Source organism: Sorex araneus, chromosome 1 (assembly GCF_027595985.1).
Source record: "Sorex araneus isolate mSorAra2 chromosome 1, mSorAra2.pri, whole genome shotgun sequence".
Lineage (NCBI taxonomy): Eukaryota > Metazoa > Chordata > Mammalia > Eulipotyphla > Soricidae > Sorex > Sorex araneus.
Window position 1 is genome coordinate 27657247 of NC_073302.1, and position 18636 is coordinate 27675882.

The 18636-nt window shown below is 39.1% G+C and overlaps 1 protein-coding gene across 4 annotated transcripts in view; it reads right to left on the reverse strand.

The window, feature by feature from the left end:
- ZNF462 (zinc finger protein 462) overlaps positions 1-18636 on the reverse strand; it is a 154264-nt gene that overhangs the window by 6340 nt on the left and 129288 nt on the right. For all 4 annotated transcript variants that reach the window (XM_055132503.1, XM_055132498.1, XM_055132506.1 and 1 more), the window contains exons 10-11: positions 18347-18570; positions 405-537 (exon numbers count right to left, since the gene is read on the reverse strand). In XM_055132503.1, coding sequence (XP_054988478.1) covers positions 405-537; positions 18347-18570 — 357 coding nt within the window. The remainder of the gene's footprint in view (positions 1-404; positions 538-18346; positions 18571-18636) is intronic.

Genomic DNA, 18636 nt, shown 5'->3' on the forward strand with positions numbered 1-18636 from the left:
AGTTAGAAAAAAAATAATCTGCTTTGGTGTGTGCTTATGCTTTTTGCTTTGAGGTCACACCCAACCATGCTCAGGGGTTACTCCTGGATCTCCATTCAGGAATTACTCCTGGTGATGGTCAGAGGACCATATGGGATGATGGGGGATCAAACCGGGGTCAGCTGTGCGCAAGGCAGGCACCCTACCCACTGTACTATCACTCTGTCCCCAGAAAGAACCTATTTTACTTGGAAGTTTTCAAAGCTGAGAGCAGTATCCTAAGACAGGATCCATGGCATGAATCCTAAGTTTAGTTCATGTGTAGTTCATGGACTAATCAAAGGGTCATTCCACACGTCCCTCCTGCAACAACCACTCTGTGTGAGATGCCATCCGGGAACTCTGAAGGTAGAGATGACACCAACCTCTCTCATCAGCTTTGCTGTTCATCTCTTCTTCCTTGTCCTCATCCTCACTGCTGGAGCTCTCCATCTTTTCCTTCATCTGTTCCAGCTGGTCCAAGTTCACCCGTCCAACCAGCTCAAAGTTACGGCTTACCTGAAAAAGGTCGAAAGGAACATTGAGAGTCATGAACTTCAGATTGAATAGGGTTGTCCTCCGGGGAGAGAACTTTCCAGTAATTTTTGTATGAATGGATCTAGTGGGTCTAGCAGGTCCTTGATTCCACTCTCTTGCTGAGGAGAACCCAATCTTTGTGACAACATTTTACCATTTTCAACAAAAGGCTCAACATTAGACTGTTTGTGCCTAACTTAGTCAAGACGTGAACTATCTGGGGATGGAGAGATAGGATAGCAGGGGCTCTTGCCTTGCAGGTTTATTAATTCTTGGTATCTCATATGGTCCTCCAAGCACTGTCAAGAGTAATTCCTGAGTACAGAGTTAGGAGTAACCCTTGAGCATCACTGGTTGTGGCCCCCAAACAAAGCAAAAACCAAAACCAAAACTGAAAAACAGAGAAAGAGAGAGAGAGAGAAGAGAGAGAGAGAGAGAGAGAGAGAGAGAGAGAGAGAGAGAGAGAGAGAGAGAGAGAGAGAGAGAGAGAGAGAGAGAGAGAGAGCACTATGGTAAACAGAAAATCAAAATGTCACAGAGCACAAATTCACCACCACAATTTTGAATTGAATTTACAAGTGTAACTTTGGTAAACTATCTGAGTTTTAAACACTTCTGAAAGTGACAAGGGTCCTGAAAGTACTCTAAAACTTAACAATAAAAATCACACTATTCTGTTATAGCCCTAACTTCCTGGAAGGCTCCGAAATGGCCCTGCTTAAACTGGAGAAAAGCTATTTAATCCTTAACTACAGTCTAACTGGAAGACAAAACTATTACTTTTAGTGGAACCACTGTTTATGAAGCTAACCACAACCTGTTTATCCATGCTGGAAGTATCTGAGAAAAATCTAGATGACTAACTTTTAAAGGCTCTTTAAAAGTGTCAACTATGGCCGGTTTTATTTATATAAACTGTGGTTAGAATAATATGGGAATCTCATTTAAGGGGCAGAAAAACCAGCACTGAAACAACTGCATAATGAGGTTCCATTTGGGTTCTATCAGGAGAAGTGCAGAATTTATTGTCTACGTTGATATATTTTCAAGACTGCGTTAGCAGTATGCATAGAATCATCAGGAGTGACAGGTTGGCTCAAAATTTGAGCCAACAAAAATATCTCAAGCCAGTCAATAGCTGACAGGTGAATCCTTTGTGTGAGGAGCTGTGCATTCCTAGTCGGGGATCGAGGTGGGACCTACCAAGATGAAGGAGACCCAGTTCTGGGCTTTGGAGGTTCCTTGTGTTGGGGAAGGAGGAGAGATGTCGTTAATCAGATTCCAAGGCTGATTTCCATTGCGGCTACAGCCAAGACATAAAGGTACAGGAGAGGAGAGGGGGAATGTACAAGACAATCCCTGAATATTCTCTGGGGCTGGACTGGAACAAAGATTTGTCGAGCAGCAACAATCCCATATGCCCAGCAGATGGGAACATCACTATCAACTGTGACAAATGTGAGAGGGAGAAATCAGAGTATGGGGCCAATCGGCAGTCCTGTGAAAAGGCTCAATCCCTTCCCAATAAGCATGTCAAGATAGGAAGCATCTAGAGTGAGGACAAAAATTCAGCATCAGCAGTAGCTAAAAATAAGAGAGAGATATTCATCTCACTGTAATAGTGAAATCCTGTGGTGAGCTGATTTTCAAAACAACATCAGTGAAAAAGATGTCCATGCTCATGCTAGTTTTACTCATTGAGACAAGTTTTAAAAATGAATAAGAGTCAGAGAGATAGTGCCAGTGTAAGGCACTTGCCTTGCATGTAGCTTACTCAGTTTGATCTCTGGCAGTGTATACGGCCCAACAAGAACCTGTCAGGGGTCACTTCTGAGCACAAAGAAAGGAAAAGCCCCTGACCACCTTCAGGGCAGCTCAACCCCCCCCCCCAAATAAGTAGATAACTAACAATAAATATAAATAAGAAGGAAGAAGAAATCAAGTTAAAAATACTTATTTTTCTTTCTGCCCGTAACAGTTTATAGTACCATTTTCCAAGGGATTTCTGCTTGTTGCAACCTTCCTAACAAGGATTTTTCTAAATGTGCCTCACTACCACAGACCTATATGAAATTTTGCTTATTTGTTTTATGACATAAATAACAAAAAACAAAAACAAATAAAAAGAAAAGGATAGTACAAGGAGCATGCACTTTTAAGCTAGACATATCTAAGTTCAACTCAAGGTTTTGATATTAACCACCAGACTAGATAAGTTATTCCACTCTGTCAAGGCTGTGACTTGTAAAAGGGGGTCAGCATAGTACCGAAAACACATTAATTCCCCCAAATGTGCTTTCTTTCCTTTTTCTGGGAATGTGGTCTATTCCAATTTTGGCTCTTGGAAATGCTTACAATAAGCATTGTAAATGCATATTTATGAAGTTATGTTTAGCTACAGCCTACATTTAAACCAAGTAGCATTTATGACAAATATTTGAATAAAGGTTTTCTGAGTTGCCAGTTTTTCAGGAAAAGGAGGCAAGGCTCCAAGTTCCCGAATTTTTGTTTGAAGACACACATTTTTGAATGACCAGTACTTAAAAGGCAGCCTTTTGGGACCATCTCTTTCCACTTCTGACCATTATTCGGGACAACTGTAGGTGTGTGTGAGGAATAAGCAGTTGCCAGGAAACAAAATGACAAAATTAGAAAACAACAACAACAACAAAATTCTCAAACATTGTTTTAAATCTAGTAGTTTACATGTTCATTCATACATTCATTCATTCACTCAGTAAGATTCCCCGAGGACTTATTTTGTGCCAGGACTTGGCCCATGCCAGGTTTTAGAGCTCTTGCATTTCAAAGAAATCAAGAACCAAATGTTTCTTTTTCTCTCTCCCCTACTTCCACCCCCTTTTCTTGAGGACTCTATTTGTCCAGTTGCCTATCACGATCATTGCTTCACTGGATAGCTATAGCACTTTGGGATTACACAATTAGAAGAATAAATGACATTTTTATAGGATGATGTTCACCTGAGGATCCAAGGTTGTGCAGGATTTCTTGACTGTCCTAAATATTTGTAAAATCTTTGCTGTGCTATTAAAATACTTTGAAAGGAGAACTATATATTTTTTTCTTTTTGGGTCACACCCAGTGATGCTCAGGGGCTACTCCTGGTTCTGTGCTCAGGAATTACTCCTGGCGGTGCTGGGGAGACCATATGGGATGCTGGGGATTGAACTAAGATCGGCTGTGTGCAAGGCAAATGCCCTACCTGCTGTACTATCGCTCCAGCCCCCGAGAACTAAAATCCTTGTCCATAGAAGATTTCAAAACAAAAACTCTCTCTAGCATTGCAATCTTACTGTATTTTAAATTCTCAAATCAGCAATTCAACAGCAATCTTAAAACACAAGAAACACAGACCTTCACTTCTGAGTTTTAATCTCTCACCTGGCACAAGCCTCCTCCCTCTCTCCCACTGGTTTCCCAGAGTCTATCCTTGCCCCATCTTAGGTTTAGTCTCCAATGACTGACTATATATAAATAATTTCAATCTGTTCATGTCAGCAACTGCTTGCCCTGGGAACAAAATCTCTATTTTGTGACTAGGTTTGCACCATTAGTTATTATCATCTTATCATGTCCTACTTTCTCCATGCTGACTTCCCTTTTCCTCCCACCACCGTGATCTTATTAAGGTTTCTGGAACGTTCCATAAGCCTAACTTTGTGCCTCTGCAAGTACCATTTTCTCTGTCTGAAACTCTCTCAAGCCAGCCTCCTTCCATGAAAACTCCTCAGACTTCTAGTACTGCTTATGAACTCAACACTCTTGTAGCTCAACGTGTGACATTTCATTGTTTATGTCCCCAGACAGTGGATTCCACTAGCATAGACTCTACGCAGCTCATTTATCAGTTGAGCCTTTATCAGCCAGTGAGCAATCCAGGTTAAAGAGGACACTGGTCTTATCTCCTTGCTACTGGACACCACTATTTTCATTTAATACACTTTTCTGTAAACAATCACAAAGAAAAACTGAAAATAGAGAAAAAAAACCCCACCTCCATTAAACTTTAACTACCTATACATAAGAGGGGGTAAGAGACCAGGGAAATAGCTCAAAGGGCTGGAGCATATACAAGCTCTGCATGCTAAAGCCCCAGGTTCAGTCTCCAGCACGGCAAGTCCCTGGGGTAGAGTCTGAAGTAGTCCCCTTGCACCACTGAGGGTGGCCCACCCATGAAAGCCAAGAAAAACCTCTCCCTCAAAGTTTACTGATATCTCCATATTCCTGTTGTCTGTTTTAAATCCAGTGTTGTAATCACAGCAAAATGAGTGTGTGTCCTCTTTTTTTTTCAATGTTTGCTGTGACATAAATATCATTCTCTAATTAAGTACCAATTTTAATCACTAAAATATTTCATCAAATGAATAGATTATAGTATAGGCGGCTATTCCCATATGAGTTTACCTTCTGTTCTTCCTGGTATCTCACTATTTAAAAGGCAAAATAAACGTTATGGTATATAAACCTTTTTTTCATGTTTAGTTAAATTTTATAGGCATCATTTCCAGATGCGAAGGCACATGCCTGAGCGCCACCAAAGGAAACAGACTTTATTAAAGTTTTATTATATTGCTAAGTTGGCTTCCAAAATGATCAGAACTTTTTAAATCCAGAATTTTGTGAATGCAGAAACTGGTAGGTCGCTGGCTAACTTCTTAATGGTGCCAAGGACACGGTGAGGGAAATTCACCCTTGTTCCTGAAGATGAGAAGTAAATCTGTTACCAAGGTAATAGATTCTTCTCCCCTTAGGGGAGAAGAACAAGGCTAAGAGTAGCTGAGATTTATAACCTGCCCCCTTGCAGTCTTTTGAAAGCAAAAGAAGCCCTGCATGTTCTTGAGGGATCAAATATACAACCACTCAGATTATAAAGCCATAAGCAGATCCTTATATTCCACATGACTGTCTCAAACCCAAAGCTCTCTCCAATCTCAGAGGACCAGTAAAAGGTCTACCAGCCAGGAAGAATGTGAAATGAAGTCCCAACCACCAGCGAATGCTTTGCTCCTTTTTATTAGGACAGCTACAACCTCCCAGGCTCAGACTTCATGGTCAAGCCTCACAACTCCATTTATCTTTCTGTCTCTTGTTAGGTCCAAGCAAGGTCTCATAAATGCAAAAACTGCATGTCAATGCTGACCCATGTCCCTGGACTGTTGGAGGTCTTCGAGCCATTCAGCAAAAATGGTTGGAACCTGTCCATAGCCATTGCCACAACTTTCACACTTGAGGCCTTATTCTAAAGGGAGAAGTGTATGATTAAAAAATATCACCAAGTGGGACTGGAGTGATAGTATAGCAGGTAGGGAGTTTGCCTTGCACGTGGCCAACCTGGGTTTGATTCCCAGCATCCCATATGGTTCCCTTAGCACTGCCAGGAATAATTCCTGAGCACAGATCCAGGAGTGACCTCTGTGTATCGCTGGGTGTGACCCCAAAAAGAAAAAAATTACCAAGTACAATATCTATTTTCATATTCTCCTAGGGTGACAATCCAGAATTTATAGGCGAGACTGGGGTATGCTGTTAATGGAAGAATACAATGGAATACCCTTGTCTTGGGATTACTTAGCAAACCTTAAGTGGAGGGGCAGCTAAAATGGAAAAATCTACTTCCTATATCCTGTGTTCTAACACAGACGGTACCTCTTCTCCATATGTACCTTCAAAAAAGGACATTCAATACTGACAGTCCATGAGCACACTAGATTAGACGGGAAAGTAGCATAGATGCCAACTAAGCTCAATAAACAAAAACAGTAACACAGAAAGAAAGCTCAACTAGCAATAAACGGCTTAGTAAGCCCTCAGACAATGACTTTAATGACCTTCTTATGAGACAAAACAATTTTCACAAACTTTCTTTTACCGAAACATACTTCAGTAATTCTAATTAGCCCTTTGTTGTAACAAGCAATATAAAATAAACCATTTTGTGCCTGCTCTGGGGACAGATTTGGAGACATGGGCAACTGGGGACAATGGTGAAGGGAAGGTTAGACTCATGGTGGAATTGGTGCTGGAACTCTGGATGTCTGAAAAAACTGTATCATGAACAACTTTGTAAACCGCAGTTATGGAAAATTGCATTTATATCAGAAATACCCATCTCAACCACAAAATGAGAATGTGAAGAACTGTGAAGATTTTCAAGGACTTAAGAGACTGGCAAACACTTTCAGTAGAGGGCCAGAGGAACAAATGTTCTAGGCTTTCTGGCCCATATAGTCTCTGTCATAACTTCTCAATGACTGCTGTAGGTTGAAAGAAGCCGCAGATGATTTGTAAATGGGGAAGTGTGGCTGCACTCCAATAAAACTGTATAAAACTATGTATATGAATTTCATATCATTTCATATGTCATGGAAGAGTACTCTTTATTTTTTATCCATTGAAATATGTCAAAACCATTCTTAGCGGGGAGGTGGTATGAAAACAGGCACTGGGCTGTGCTGTTTAGTTCACGGGCCAGTCTGCCAATGCCTGACTTAGAAGACTGGGTGTTTTCCCCGGCAGAACCTCCTTGCTTGTTTTTGAAAGTCAGAATGGGAATAAGGGAAGAAACCAGTGAGAAGAGGATTCATCAAAGCACTCTCTAAGGTGTTTCTTAAAGGAAGGATTCAGGGGCTGGATCAATAGTACAGCAGGTAGGGTGTTTGCCTTGCATGCAGCCAACCCATGTTTGATTCCCAGCGTCCCATATGGTCCCCTGAGCACTGCCAGGGTAAATTCTGAGAGCAAAGCCAGGAGTAACCCTGGTGCATCACTGGGTGTGACCCAAAAAGCAAAAAAAAACTAAAAATAAATAAATAAATAAATAAATAAAGGGAAGGAGTCAAAAATGCAGGTAAGACTCTTGACTTTTCACAGAAGAACTATTTTAATCAGAGCACTGGAAAGGCAACAGGAAAGAGTACCCAGTCAAATAAACAGCTAAGTTTGATGAAAGATGAGCCTCAATGTCACCTCTGCTTTGCATAATGCTTGCCTGCCATTTTAAAAATAAATACTTTTATCAAGCACTAAATAGGCTAGATTGCATGTCTTTGTTTACCCTTACCTCATTTGCTTGCTAGTAGTTTTCAGGGCAGCAACTCTTTCTCATTTACTTTTCTATGCAAAATATAAGGGCAGTTTTGTGGTTGATACACAATTAGGTACTATTTTAATTTGCCGATATCATGAAAATGTATGGGAGAGGGGCTGGAGCAATAGCACAGCGGGTAGGGCGTTTGCCTTGTACGTGGCGGACCCAGGTTCGATTCCCAGCATCCCATATGGTCTCCTGAGCACTGCCAGGGGTAATTCCTGAGTGCAGAGCCAGGAGTAACCCCCATGCATTGCCGGGTGTGACCCAAAAAGCAGAAAAAAAATGCATAGGAGATCAGTATAAAAAGTTTCATACTATTTTTTTTAAGAGCTTCATACTATTGTTATATGATTTGTATCCATGACTCAAATTTTCTTGCTACTGGGAATTAAATTGAACATTTCCTATAAGTCTTTGTGTTAATCATTAACAGCTATCTACATATGCTAATAATGAATCCTCTTTTTTCTTTATATACTTCTTGACTTTCTGAACATCTTTCAAGGTATTTGATATTGTCCATATTTACAGGTAAAAAAAGAATAAGAAACACATAGTAAAATAGAATTAGAAATCACTACTTTTAGGTGGTATAGCTCAGCTATTCCCATTATAAAATCACCTGTGGAAATACAATATCATCTATAAAACATAAAATTTAGCCATGGCAAACTGGGTGAACAGAAGAAATAGGAGGGAAAAAATTATAAAAAGGCCATTCACCACAAAATCTGATGGGGTAGAGCTATTAAATATAAAAGAGATTTTTTAAAAAGAACCTTTCTTCAACACAAAAACTTCTTTTAAAGAATAATAATAGATGATAAAGGATCCAGAGTGTGTGGAGTATGGAAGTTAAAAAGAAGACCTACTGCCTTTTGCAGTTACCAGGTTAGCTTCAGAAATCATGGTTCTGCAGGACCTAGCAGCCTAAGTCCAGCCAAAATCAATTCACTTTGAGAAGCTCAGCAGAACTTCAGTTACAAGTGTTCAAGAAAACCAAGAGAAAGGCACCATTAAGAAAGTCAAAGAATTCTGTTGCAGGTCCACTGGGGCAATGCCAATCTCCCAGACTTGAGTTCCAGGGGCAAAGATGCTGAGAACACAGCTTCAGGGAACAGTGCTTTAGAGAAGCACATTTTGATTCTTTGAACAATGAGGGCACTTCACATTTCCTGCTTGAAAAGTGACTTCTTTTATTGATTTCTTTAACAGACCAGGGGAACCTTCCTAGTATGCAGGGCATCATGAAAGCATTTGGAAGATAGGGAAATAACATGGTTTCTATCTTTTGGAAGAGGCATCCAATGGCAAAACAAAGACTTGTTAGCAAGTGGACACTGTATGAACGAAGAAAGAACAGAGCATTGATTTACTTCCTCTACCCATTTTTTGATGTGATTTTGGATTTATGTTGTTGATCTTATATATCTTGGATACTAGCTCTTTATCTGATGTGCTGAGTGCAGTATTTTCTCCTGCTCAGTAGGCTGTCTTTTAGTTTTAGCTGTGTTTCTTTCACCATGTTTTTCTTTTAATTTGATATAGCCCCATTTGTTCATTTTTGTTGCTTTTGCCAATGGAATGATATCATTGGAAATATCTTCAAGGGTACTGAGGGTAGGGCATTTGCCTTTCATGTAGCTGACATGGGTTTGATCCCTGGAGCCCCATATGATCCCTGAGCATTACCAGGAATAATTCCTGACTACAGAGCCAGGAGTAACCCCTAAATGTCACCGGGCATGACAACCGTCCACCACCCCCCAACACACACACAGAAGAGGGGAAGAAGAGGAGTAGGGAGGAGGGAGGAGGAGGAGGAGGGGAGGAAGAGGATGAGGATGAGACTTCTATGTAAGGTGTGAGATATGGATCCAGCTTCTTCTTCTATTTTTTTTTACAAAGTGGTTATGTATTCAAACTACACAGCCGACAACACGACAAGAATGAGACCAAACTGAAATATGTGTCTGTGGAGGGAAGTTGACACTGGTGGTGGGATTGGTGTTGGAACACTATGCCTGGAACTCAACTATGAATAGCTGCAAATCATGGTTCCTTAATAAAAAAATTAATTATAAAAAGACAGGAAGAGCACAGCTTGATGGAAGTGTGAAAGCAGGGGTAGTTAATTTTGACTGCAGAGTTTTTGTGGCTAGTTTCAAAGGTTACAAGCTGTAGGATAACAACAAGCCAAGAACATTTTCAAGTGTTCATTTGAGAAATATTGTCAGAAGCTGGACCCTCTTTAAAACGGGCATCACTAACTTATCTGATTTCCCCATCTTTATCTAAAGCCAATGAAAGAAACAGGCCAACGATTGAAAACCAAGAGGTTAAGAAAGAAAGGAAGAGAGAAAGGGAGAGAGAAAGAAAGAAAGAAAGAAAGAAAGAAAGAAAGAAAGAAAGAAAGAAAGAAAGAAAGAAAGAAAGAAAGAAAGAAAGAAGGAAAGAAGGAAAGAAAGAAAGAGAAAGAAGGAAGGAAAGAAAGAAAGAAAGAAAGAAGGAAAGAAGGAAAGAAAGAAAGAGAAAGAAGGAAGGAAAGAAAGAAAAGAAAGAAATAAGGAAAGAAAGAAAGAGAAAGAAGGAAGGAAAGAAAGAAAAGAAAGAAAGAAAGAAAGAAAGAAAGAGAGGGAGAAGAGAAAAGAAAAGAAAAATCAAGAGGTAAGACTGATATGAAGGAGAGATCAAATGACCGTCTTCTAGAAAGCCTTAAACTCACAGAAATGTTAGGGAAAATAAAGCTTGAGCACAGCGCTAGAGAGATAGAAAAGGGGTTGAGCACAAGTGTTGCTTGCAGGTGGCCTGGGATTGATTTCTATGCAGCTGTGGTTCCCCAAGAACTGCCAAGAGTAACCTCTGAGCAGTAATGAACAACAGATTCCAAGCACTGCCAGGTACAGTCCCCAAAACAAACCAAGTTTTTAGTACAGAAATTATATGTAACCCATATTGAAAATCTGGCCAAGATTGTGTTTTATGATTTGGAGTAGTAGGAAGAGTTTCTTTTATTTTATTTCCTCTCATCTCTCTTGTTATTAACTCAAATTCTGAGTGACCTTTCTGCTACTGTGAATTTCACTAGTACAGTAAGCTGAACAATTTTATTGGAATAACTAAAATGTTGGTGATTCCTTCTGAGCTTAATGTTCTGCTACTTTCCCCCAATGGCAAAAAGTACTGGATACGAGTTCCTTAGAGTTCAGCTGCCTGAGGCTCCATTGGTATAAAAAATTAAAAACATTTCAAAGTAAATTCAATTAGTGAATGTGTATTGCCTGAATAGACTATCCTTCTAAATTTAATATACGGAACATGACAATTTTACGAGCAAACCAAGTTAGAGATAATGTATTTTTATGTTTCTTAAACTAGCAAAGAGACTTCAAAATCATAAAGAACATTAACAAGGTGCTGCATACACTTAAACTTTCTTTTTCTTAAAAAGCACTTGTTCAAATGTGAGAATTGCAAGGTTCTCCATGACTTCCAGATTCCCAGCGTTGTTAAGTCTTTTACCAGTATTGCTAATAAGTGGTACTATGAATATATGGTTTCATCCTGTAATTGGATGTAGATGTATATGTACATGTATGGGGAGGTGGGCAGAAAGAAGAAAGGAGTTCTGCTTTCTAGAAAACCTAGTGAGATTAAAAACAAAATAAAGCAAAACCAAGACATAGGGAATTGAAGGATAAAAAAAAAGTCAAATAGCCTGCAGTCTTTACTTTAGATTCCAAGAACGTACAAGTAAGTCCTATTCACTGGCACAAATATAAAGGTTTAGGAAGACAAGATTCTGTGTGTCACCTAAAAAATGAGGGTACTGATTGTCATCCCTTTTCCACTTCACCTTGGCTTTCGAGGATAAACATGGCAGTGTAAATCCAGTGCACTTGAGAATTTGGTTCTTAAATGGAATGGCATATTTGACTTCAAGGACCCTTCCTGCTGTTACCAGTATTCTGTTCAGCCTATGAGTGACATAAACTGACATCTTTAAAGACATCCCCGAGGTTTACAAGCTTTGCAGGCAGAATCCAGAAGTCCAGTTTGAATGACCAGCTCTGTATAATGAAATCCTGTGACTGAAAATACATCCTACAGTGTCGTATGATTTCTTCTATATATTCTTTGCAGCACTCAGCATCACCCAAAGCAATTCGGGGAAGAATACAATGAATAATGCACTCAGCAGAGCCTTACTGGAAAAAAAATAGTGAACTCTTGCTTAGAACCCATTGCTAAGTCTATTCCACACTTTGTTTCTGTCAGTTAACACATTAATCTGAAACTCAAGCACCTTCTAGGTTTATCCTTAATATCAACTTTATAAGAAAAGTTGCAGGAAATTCATATTTATTGAGGTCTTTGGGAAAGTGTATTTTTAAGGTATTATGCTCCACTTTGCTTATTGTTAGATTCATCTGCTTTAAATGAAAAATCCAACGGTTTTTAGCAAATTTACTGACTATGCAACTTTCACCTGGACCTTGATTACAAACTCTTCTATCACTTTAAGAACCCAAACGTGAGTAATTTTGTAATTCATGGTGACTAAATTAAAAAAAAAAGTTCTGATATACTCTGTACTCAAATTCTGTTTCAGCCACTAGCCCCAACAACCCTCTGATCTGCTTTGTGTTCATAGTTTGGCCTTTATTAGAAATTTAATACAAATGAAAACACTTTATATAGTTTTTTGTTTCTAGCTCTGATCAGCTAACAAGCTTTTTTTTTTTGAGATTTATCATGTTGCTACATGTATCAGTAGCTCTTTTCTTTTTTCTTTTTGTTTTTGATGATTAGCATTCCATTACATGGATATAGCACATTTGTTTCTTCACTCACTTTATGAGAAAGTAGACTTGTGCGATCAGATGGTCAGTGTATATTTCACTTTTAAACAATTTAAAGAGATGACAACAGATAATAGAGTTGCTTATAAGTTGGAAAAATTAACAATGCAAAATTTGCCATCCTACACAAAGTAATACACAAAATTCCTATAGCACCCCTCAATAAAATAGAATATTATTGAAATTTATATGGAACCACAAAAGGCCACAATAGTGAAAGCAATGCTGAAAAAAAGGGAAAAAAATGGAGATGCCGGGGCTGAGGGATAGCACAGCGGGTAGGGTGTTTGCCTTGCACGCGGCCGACCCAAGTTCTAATCCCAGCGTCCCATGTGGTCCCCTGAGCACTGCCAGGGGTGATTCTTGAGTGAAGAGCCAGGAGTAACCCCTGTGCATCGCCGGGTGTGACCCAAAAACCAAAAAAATAAAAAAAAATGGAGATGCCATATTTCCTGAGGTTGAACTATGTTACAAAGTTACAGTAACTAAAACAGTATTTTATAAATATTGGAATGAAAATAAATGTATGATCAATGAAACAGAATTAAAAGTCCAGAAGTAAATTTACACATCTACACATCACTAAATAGTTAATTTATGACACCGGTGACAAAAAAAAGTTAAAAGCATATAATGGAGAAAGAAACTCTCCTCAACATAATGATACTGGGAAAATTAGATAGTAACATGACAAAGTATGAAACTAGACCACCACCTCACCATAAACAAAAATAAACTCAGAATGGATGGGAAAGCTTCTACACAGCAAAAGAAACTATCATTAAGACAAAGACATTCTATTAAATGGGAGAAAACATCTACAAATTATATAGCTGATGAAGAGTTAAGATCTGATTTATATAAAGAACTCATAACAAAAACTACAACCTCATGAAAAAAATGAGAAGAGCGGACACACAGGGGAACAAGAGGCACATTAAAACATGTTTATCATCACTTATTTTCAGAAAATGCAAATTAAAAGTACAATATAACATTGCCTCACATCTTTATGAAAAATAGTAAAGAAACTACAATAGCCAACAAACTGACACAATCAAAGTGCTCAGAAATGGATGACTGAATAAAGGAAATGTGGTATACATACAGATTGGGATATTAAACAATGAAAGACAGCCTTATGACAATATGGATAGAACTAAGAGCACCTAGGTTAAGCAAAATATTAAGTGAGAAAAATAAAAATGCATAATGGATGACATCATCCCCAGGTGGCATATAAAAAAACAAAACCAGAGAAAAGACACAATTAACCTTGAATTCTAACTGTAGAACTCAGATGACCAAAGGGAGAGGGAAGTGTAAGCAAAGGGTGATGGACGTCCAATGGACTGCAGTAAAAGGGTATATGGGGGACTGGAGCGATAGCACACAGCGGGTAGGATGTTTGCCTTGCACACGGCCGACCCAGGTTTGATTCTCAGCATCCTATGTTGGTCCCCTGAGCACCAACAGGAGTAATTCCTGAATGCAAAGCCAGGAATAACCCCTGTGCATAGTCGGGTGTGACCCAAAAAGAAAAAAAAAAGGGTGGGGTGGAGTGCTAACACATATTTGAAGAGGTGTGAACTGTCGCCTCTAAAATTTTCAATACATGGCTGTACTAAACCAATGTCAACTCAACTGACTGTCACTGTCATCCCCTTGCTCATCGATTTGTTTGAGCGGGTACCAGTAACGTCTCTCATTGTGATACTTATTGTTACTGTTTTTGGCATATCCAATACGCATGGGTAGCTTGCCAGGCTCTGCCGCTCGGGCTCGATACTCTCGGTAGCTTGCCGGGCTCTCCGAGAGGGGCAGAGGAATCGAACACTGGTCGGCCGCATGAAAGGCGAATGCCCAACCGTTGTGCTATAGCTCCAGCCTGTCAACTCAACTAAAAAATAAATTACATTGAAACAAGTGTTAAGTTTTTGATCCTTTACAACTTCGCCAAGACTCCAACTTTAGTCTCCTTACTTTTAACCATTCAGTCACCACTCTACCAATATATCTTACTGTTGATTTGATTTGCTTTTCCCTAATAATGACTTTTTACTTAACATCACACCTTTCCATGTAATTACTTGTTATTAAAAAAAAAGCTTTATACTTAATATGTCTATTCAAAGGTTTTCTTCTTTTTTTTTCCCCTGGGGGGAGAGGGGATTTGACCACATCCAGAGACTCTATTGAAATTATAACTTAACTGGGGAAAAATAATTAGTATTGAGTAATAAATATAAATATGAATATTACATTATTCTATTTTTTCTCAACAGTATTTTGTAGCTCTTTTGTACAGCTTTCACTCTTTATTAAGCATATTTAAATATTTTGTTCTTTTTGATGCTATTATAAATAAAATGGATCATTTTCAAATTTCATTTTTAGATTCTCATTACTAGTTTATAGAAATACAATAATTTTTGTATATTGGCCTCATGCTTGCAACTTTGATAAACTAATAGTCTAGTGACTTAAAAATGTGTTCCTTTGGGACCGGAGCAATAGCACAGCGGGTAGGGCGTTTGCCTTGCACGTGGCCGACCCGGGTTCGATCCCCAGCATCCCATATGGTCCCCTAAGCACTGCCAGGAGTAATTCCTGAGTGCAAAGCCAGGAGTAACCCCTGAGCATCGCTGGGTGTGACCCAAAAAGCAAAAAAAAAATAAATAAATCAATGTCCCTTTTTAAAAAAATGTGTTCCTTAGGATTTCTTACTACAAAGTTCACATTTTCTCTGAATACAGTCGATTATTGGTCTTTCTGTTCTGGGGCTGTACCTGGAAGTGCTCAGGGCTTGCACCTGGCTGTGCTCAGGGATCACTTCTGGTGGTCCTGGGAGCTGAGCCAGAGATGGAACCTGACATGGCTGGGTGCAAGGCAAGCAACTGTTCTTCTCTTTGATCTCTGAACACAGTTTTATTTCTTCCTCTTTAATTCTTGGGTCTCAGTTTCTTGTCATTGTCTTACGGTCCTTAACTTCTGCACTCAATTATCAGCAAATTTCTTTTTAGTACATGGTACATTGACACTCTTCTGCCCTTTCCTAAATGCCAAAATGAGACTTTTGTGTATCTTTCACCCTGATACCTTTTAAATATCTCTTGATACACACACACACACACACACATACACACACACATACATATATGGTAGTTTTGCATATCTTTCACCACTGTTACCAAGTGCCAGAGAGATTGTATAGGTGTTAAGGCACTTGCATGTGGCAGACCCATTTGATCCCTTGCACTGCATACAGTCCTCCAAGAAATGCCAGGAGTGATTCCTGAGCAAAGAGCCAAAAGTAAGCCCTGAATATAGCAGGGTGTGGACTCCAAACCAAAAATTAATGAAAAATTTCAAAACAAAATATATTAGTTCTTCATGTCACTGTTCATCAGCCAAACACTCTATTTAGCAAGCAGTACTATTTTTGTTTACACAATAGTGTTTGGATAATGATTTCAAAAACTCTATCTTTAGAATTTAGAATGAAGCTCTTTATAAGCTTATCTTTAGAAAAGAAATATGAGGAAATGGGAGAGTGTGCTGCTACCAGTAATAAGCACGGATCTCATAAACAATTGAGACAAAGATGAAAACCATTAGGCATGCTGCAAGTGGCAATTTTTTAGCCTCAATTAGGTGCTCATTGGACTTAATAAGCTGGTCAACCACAAGAAAGAGTAAAATTAAAGAACATAACATGGCATAACAGAAATATAACATCAAGACTGTGTCTGAAATGCAAGGCTTAATTAGTAATTTTATAATGTACTGCAGGCCTTTAGAAGCATAACCACCTGAATGATAGGCACAATTGCTATTAAACCTGAGCACAGTTCAATTTATAAGTAGATGGAAGAAGCCATTGGGTCTCAACATGGGGAAAATAGCAGGGTTTCACTTAATCTTACAAACTTTCAGAGAAAGATATTAAGTATTCCCATTTACAAATCAGAGAACAGACATGAACATTTCAGTAACTTGATAAACTTATACAGTAAGTGGTTAAGAAAAGATTCAACCCCCCTTTCACTTCAAAAGCTCTGTACTGGCACCCTATATCCCTAAGTTCCTCATTGTCTTGGTCTGAAGTTCCTTCCTTCCACTGTTCTGGCAGACTCTGGTTCCACATCAGGTGTAGTTTCTAATCTTTTGTGAATTTCCCCAGTGACTCACAGGCTACTATATGACAATTAGGGAAGAATTTATCTCCCTGGCAAGCTCTGTCCCAAAATATAAGCCTTAAGGCTGGAATACTATAATACAAAGATCAGAGATAGCTACAAAAAAAAGATACACGTAAATGAATGCAGAAAATCTTGGTCTGAAATGGATAAGTGATTTTCCTTTGAGCATGGGGCAGAGATACCTACAACGTTTAAATAAGAAAAGATATTAAAGTTTTTAAGTGAGAGAATCCAGGCTTTTCCACTCTGTTTTCAATTTATTTGGGGGGGGGGAGGCAGGGAGTGTGCTGATATTGGAAAAATGAATGTATTCCAGAACAAAAACGTTACTATAAAACCATTCAGTTGTGAACAAGTGATAACTCAGACTTCTTTCTCAACGCTCTAGACTGTAAAAATCTTCATCTTTGGAACAGATAATTCTGAGTAAAGTCTTTAGAACTTGAGATTATAAAGTCAGAGAGAAGAGTTGGATTTCCACAGTGGAAAATATGAAGGAGAGAATATCAAAAGTGCTTCTCATTGTGCCATAAGTAAACACTCATGATGTTTTAAATCTGTTGGTTAATTATATAGTGTTTTAATAGGCTCTTCTTAGGACACAAATACTCATCATTCCTTAGCCCTAGCCTACACTGGGAATCAAATACAGAGAACCAGAAAGGATTGTCTCTGTACCTGATGTGCCAAATGGTGGATGGGAAGTGTCATTTTATGACACTCTTGTTATTTTATCTTCCCACTAGTCAATGTTCACATGAGATTTTGTTTTGTCCCAAACCCTTCATCTTATCCTGTACACATCTGTTCTTTACCAATCCCCCACATTTGTAAAACACCTCGCATATTTCTTTCAGCATTCAGATATAAGTAGAGATATCTTGGGGAAAAAAGACAAAAAAAAAAAAAACCAAACAACCTACATAACAGAGATACAAGATCCAGTGATCAGATGTAATTGGGTGCACAACTATGGGTTTACAGCCTGCTGTCTACTTCTGCAAATAAAGTTTTATTGGAAAACACCTACTCCCCCTCATTCAATACTGCTCTTATAAATAAAGTTTTATTGGCACACAGCCATTCCCACTCATTTAATATGGTCTCTGGCTGCTTTCTGGCTACTGAGGAAGAATGGAGCCCCTACCACTGAGACCATCTGGCCTGGCAAGCCTGAAAGACTTATTAACTGGCCCCTTAAAGGATTTCTAACCTTTGTGATAAGTTTAAAATAATGTGGAAAAATAGTCCTATTAGAATGTTAAGTTAGCAGAAGATTTTTCAAAAAAGGACAAAATTATCTTATCAGAATTAAATAAAACAAAAGAAAGTGGGCATGGAAGGAAAACGTCAACCAGTTGGCTTGGAGTGGTAGAACTAGGGACGATTTTTCTCCTCCCTCATTTCTATGTTCCAATTTTCTAAACGGATCATGATGAAAGAAATGAGCTCTTGGTCAACATTATTTTAGTACATGTCTGTCTAACACATAGAGGTCTGACTCCACTCTGTTGGCCCACCCTCCCACTCCCCACCCCCAGGAACCTGAGGCCCCCCTCCTCCCTCCTCCTATGCCCATCCCCAGTCAGTGGAGGCAGGAGGTCCCAGACCAATACCTTATGCTCATCCCGAAGGTGGACGTCCAGTTCCTCCGTGTGCTTGGTCTCATAGTAGCAGAGCTGGCATTTGTAAGGTTTCAGTTCATTGTGCTTTTCTATGTGTTGCTGGAGGCTCTCGTCACTGGAGCAGGTGAAGGTACACTTATCACAGCGGAAAACTACTCCCTGCAAGTATTTTGACAGTTTGGAACGGCACACTTCAATGGGGACAACTCGCTCTTCTGTGGAAACAAATTGAGTGGAAAGATGGGACTTTTTAATGATGGTAAGCAGATGCTCTTTCTTTG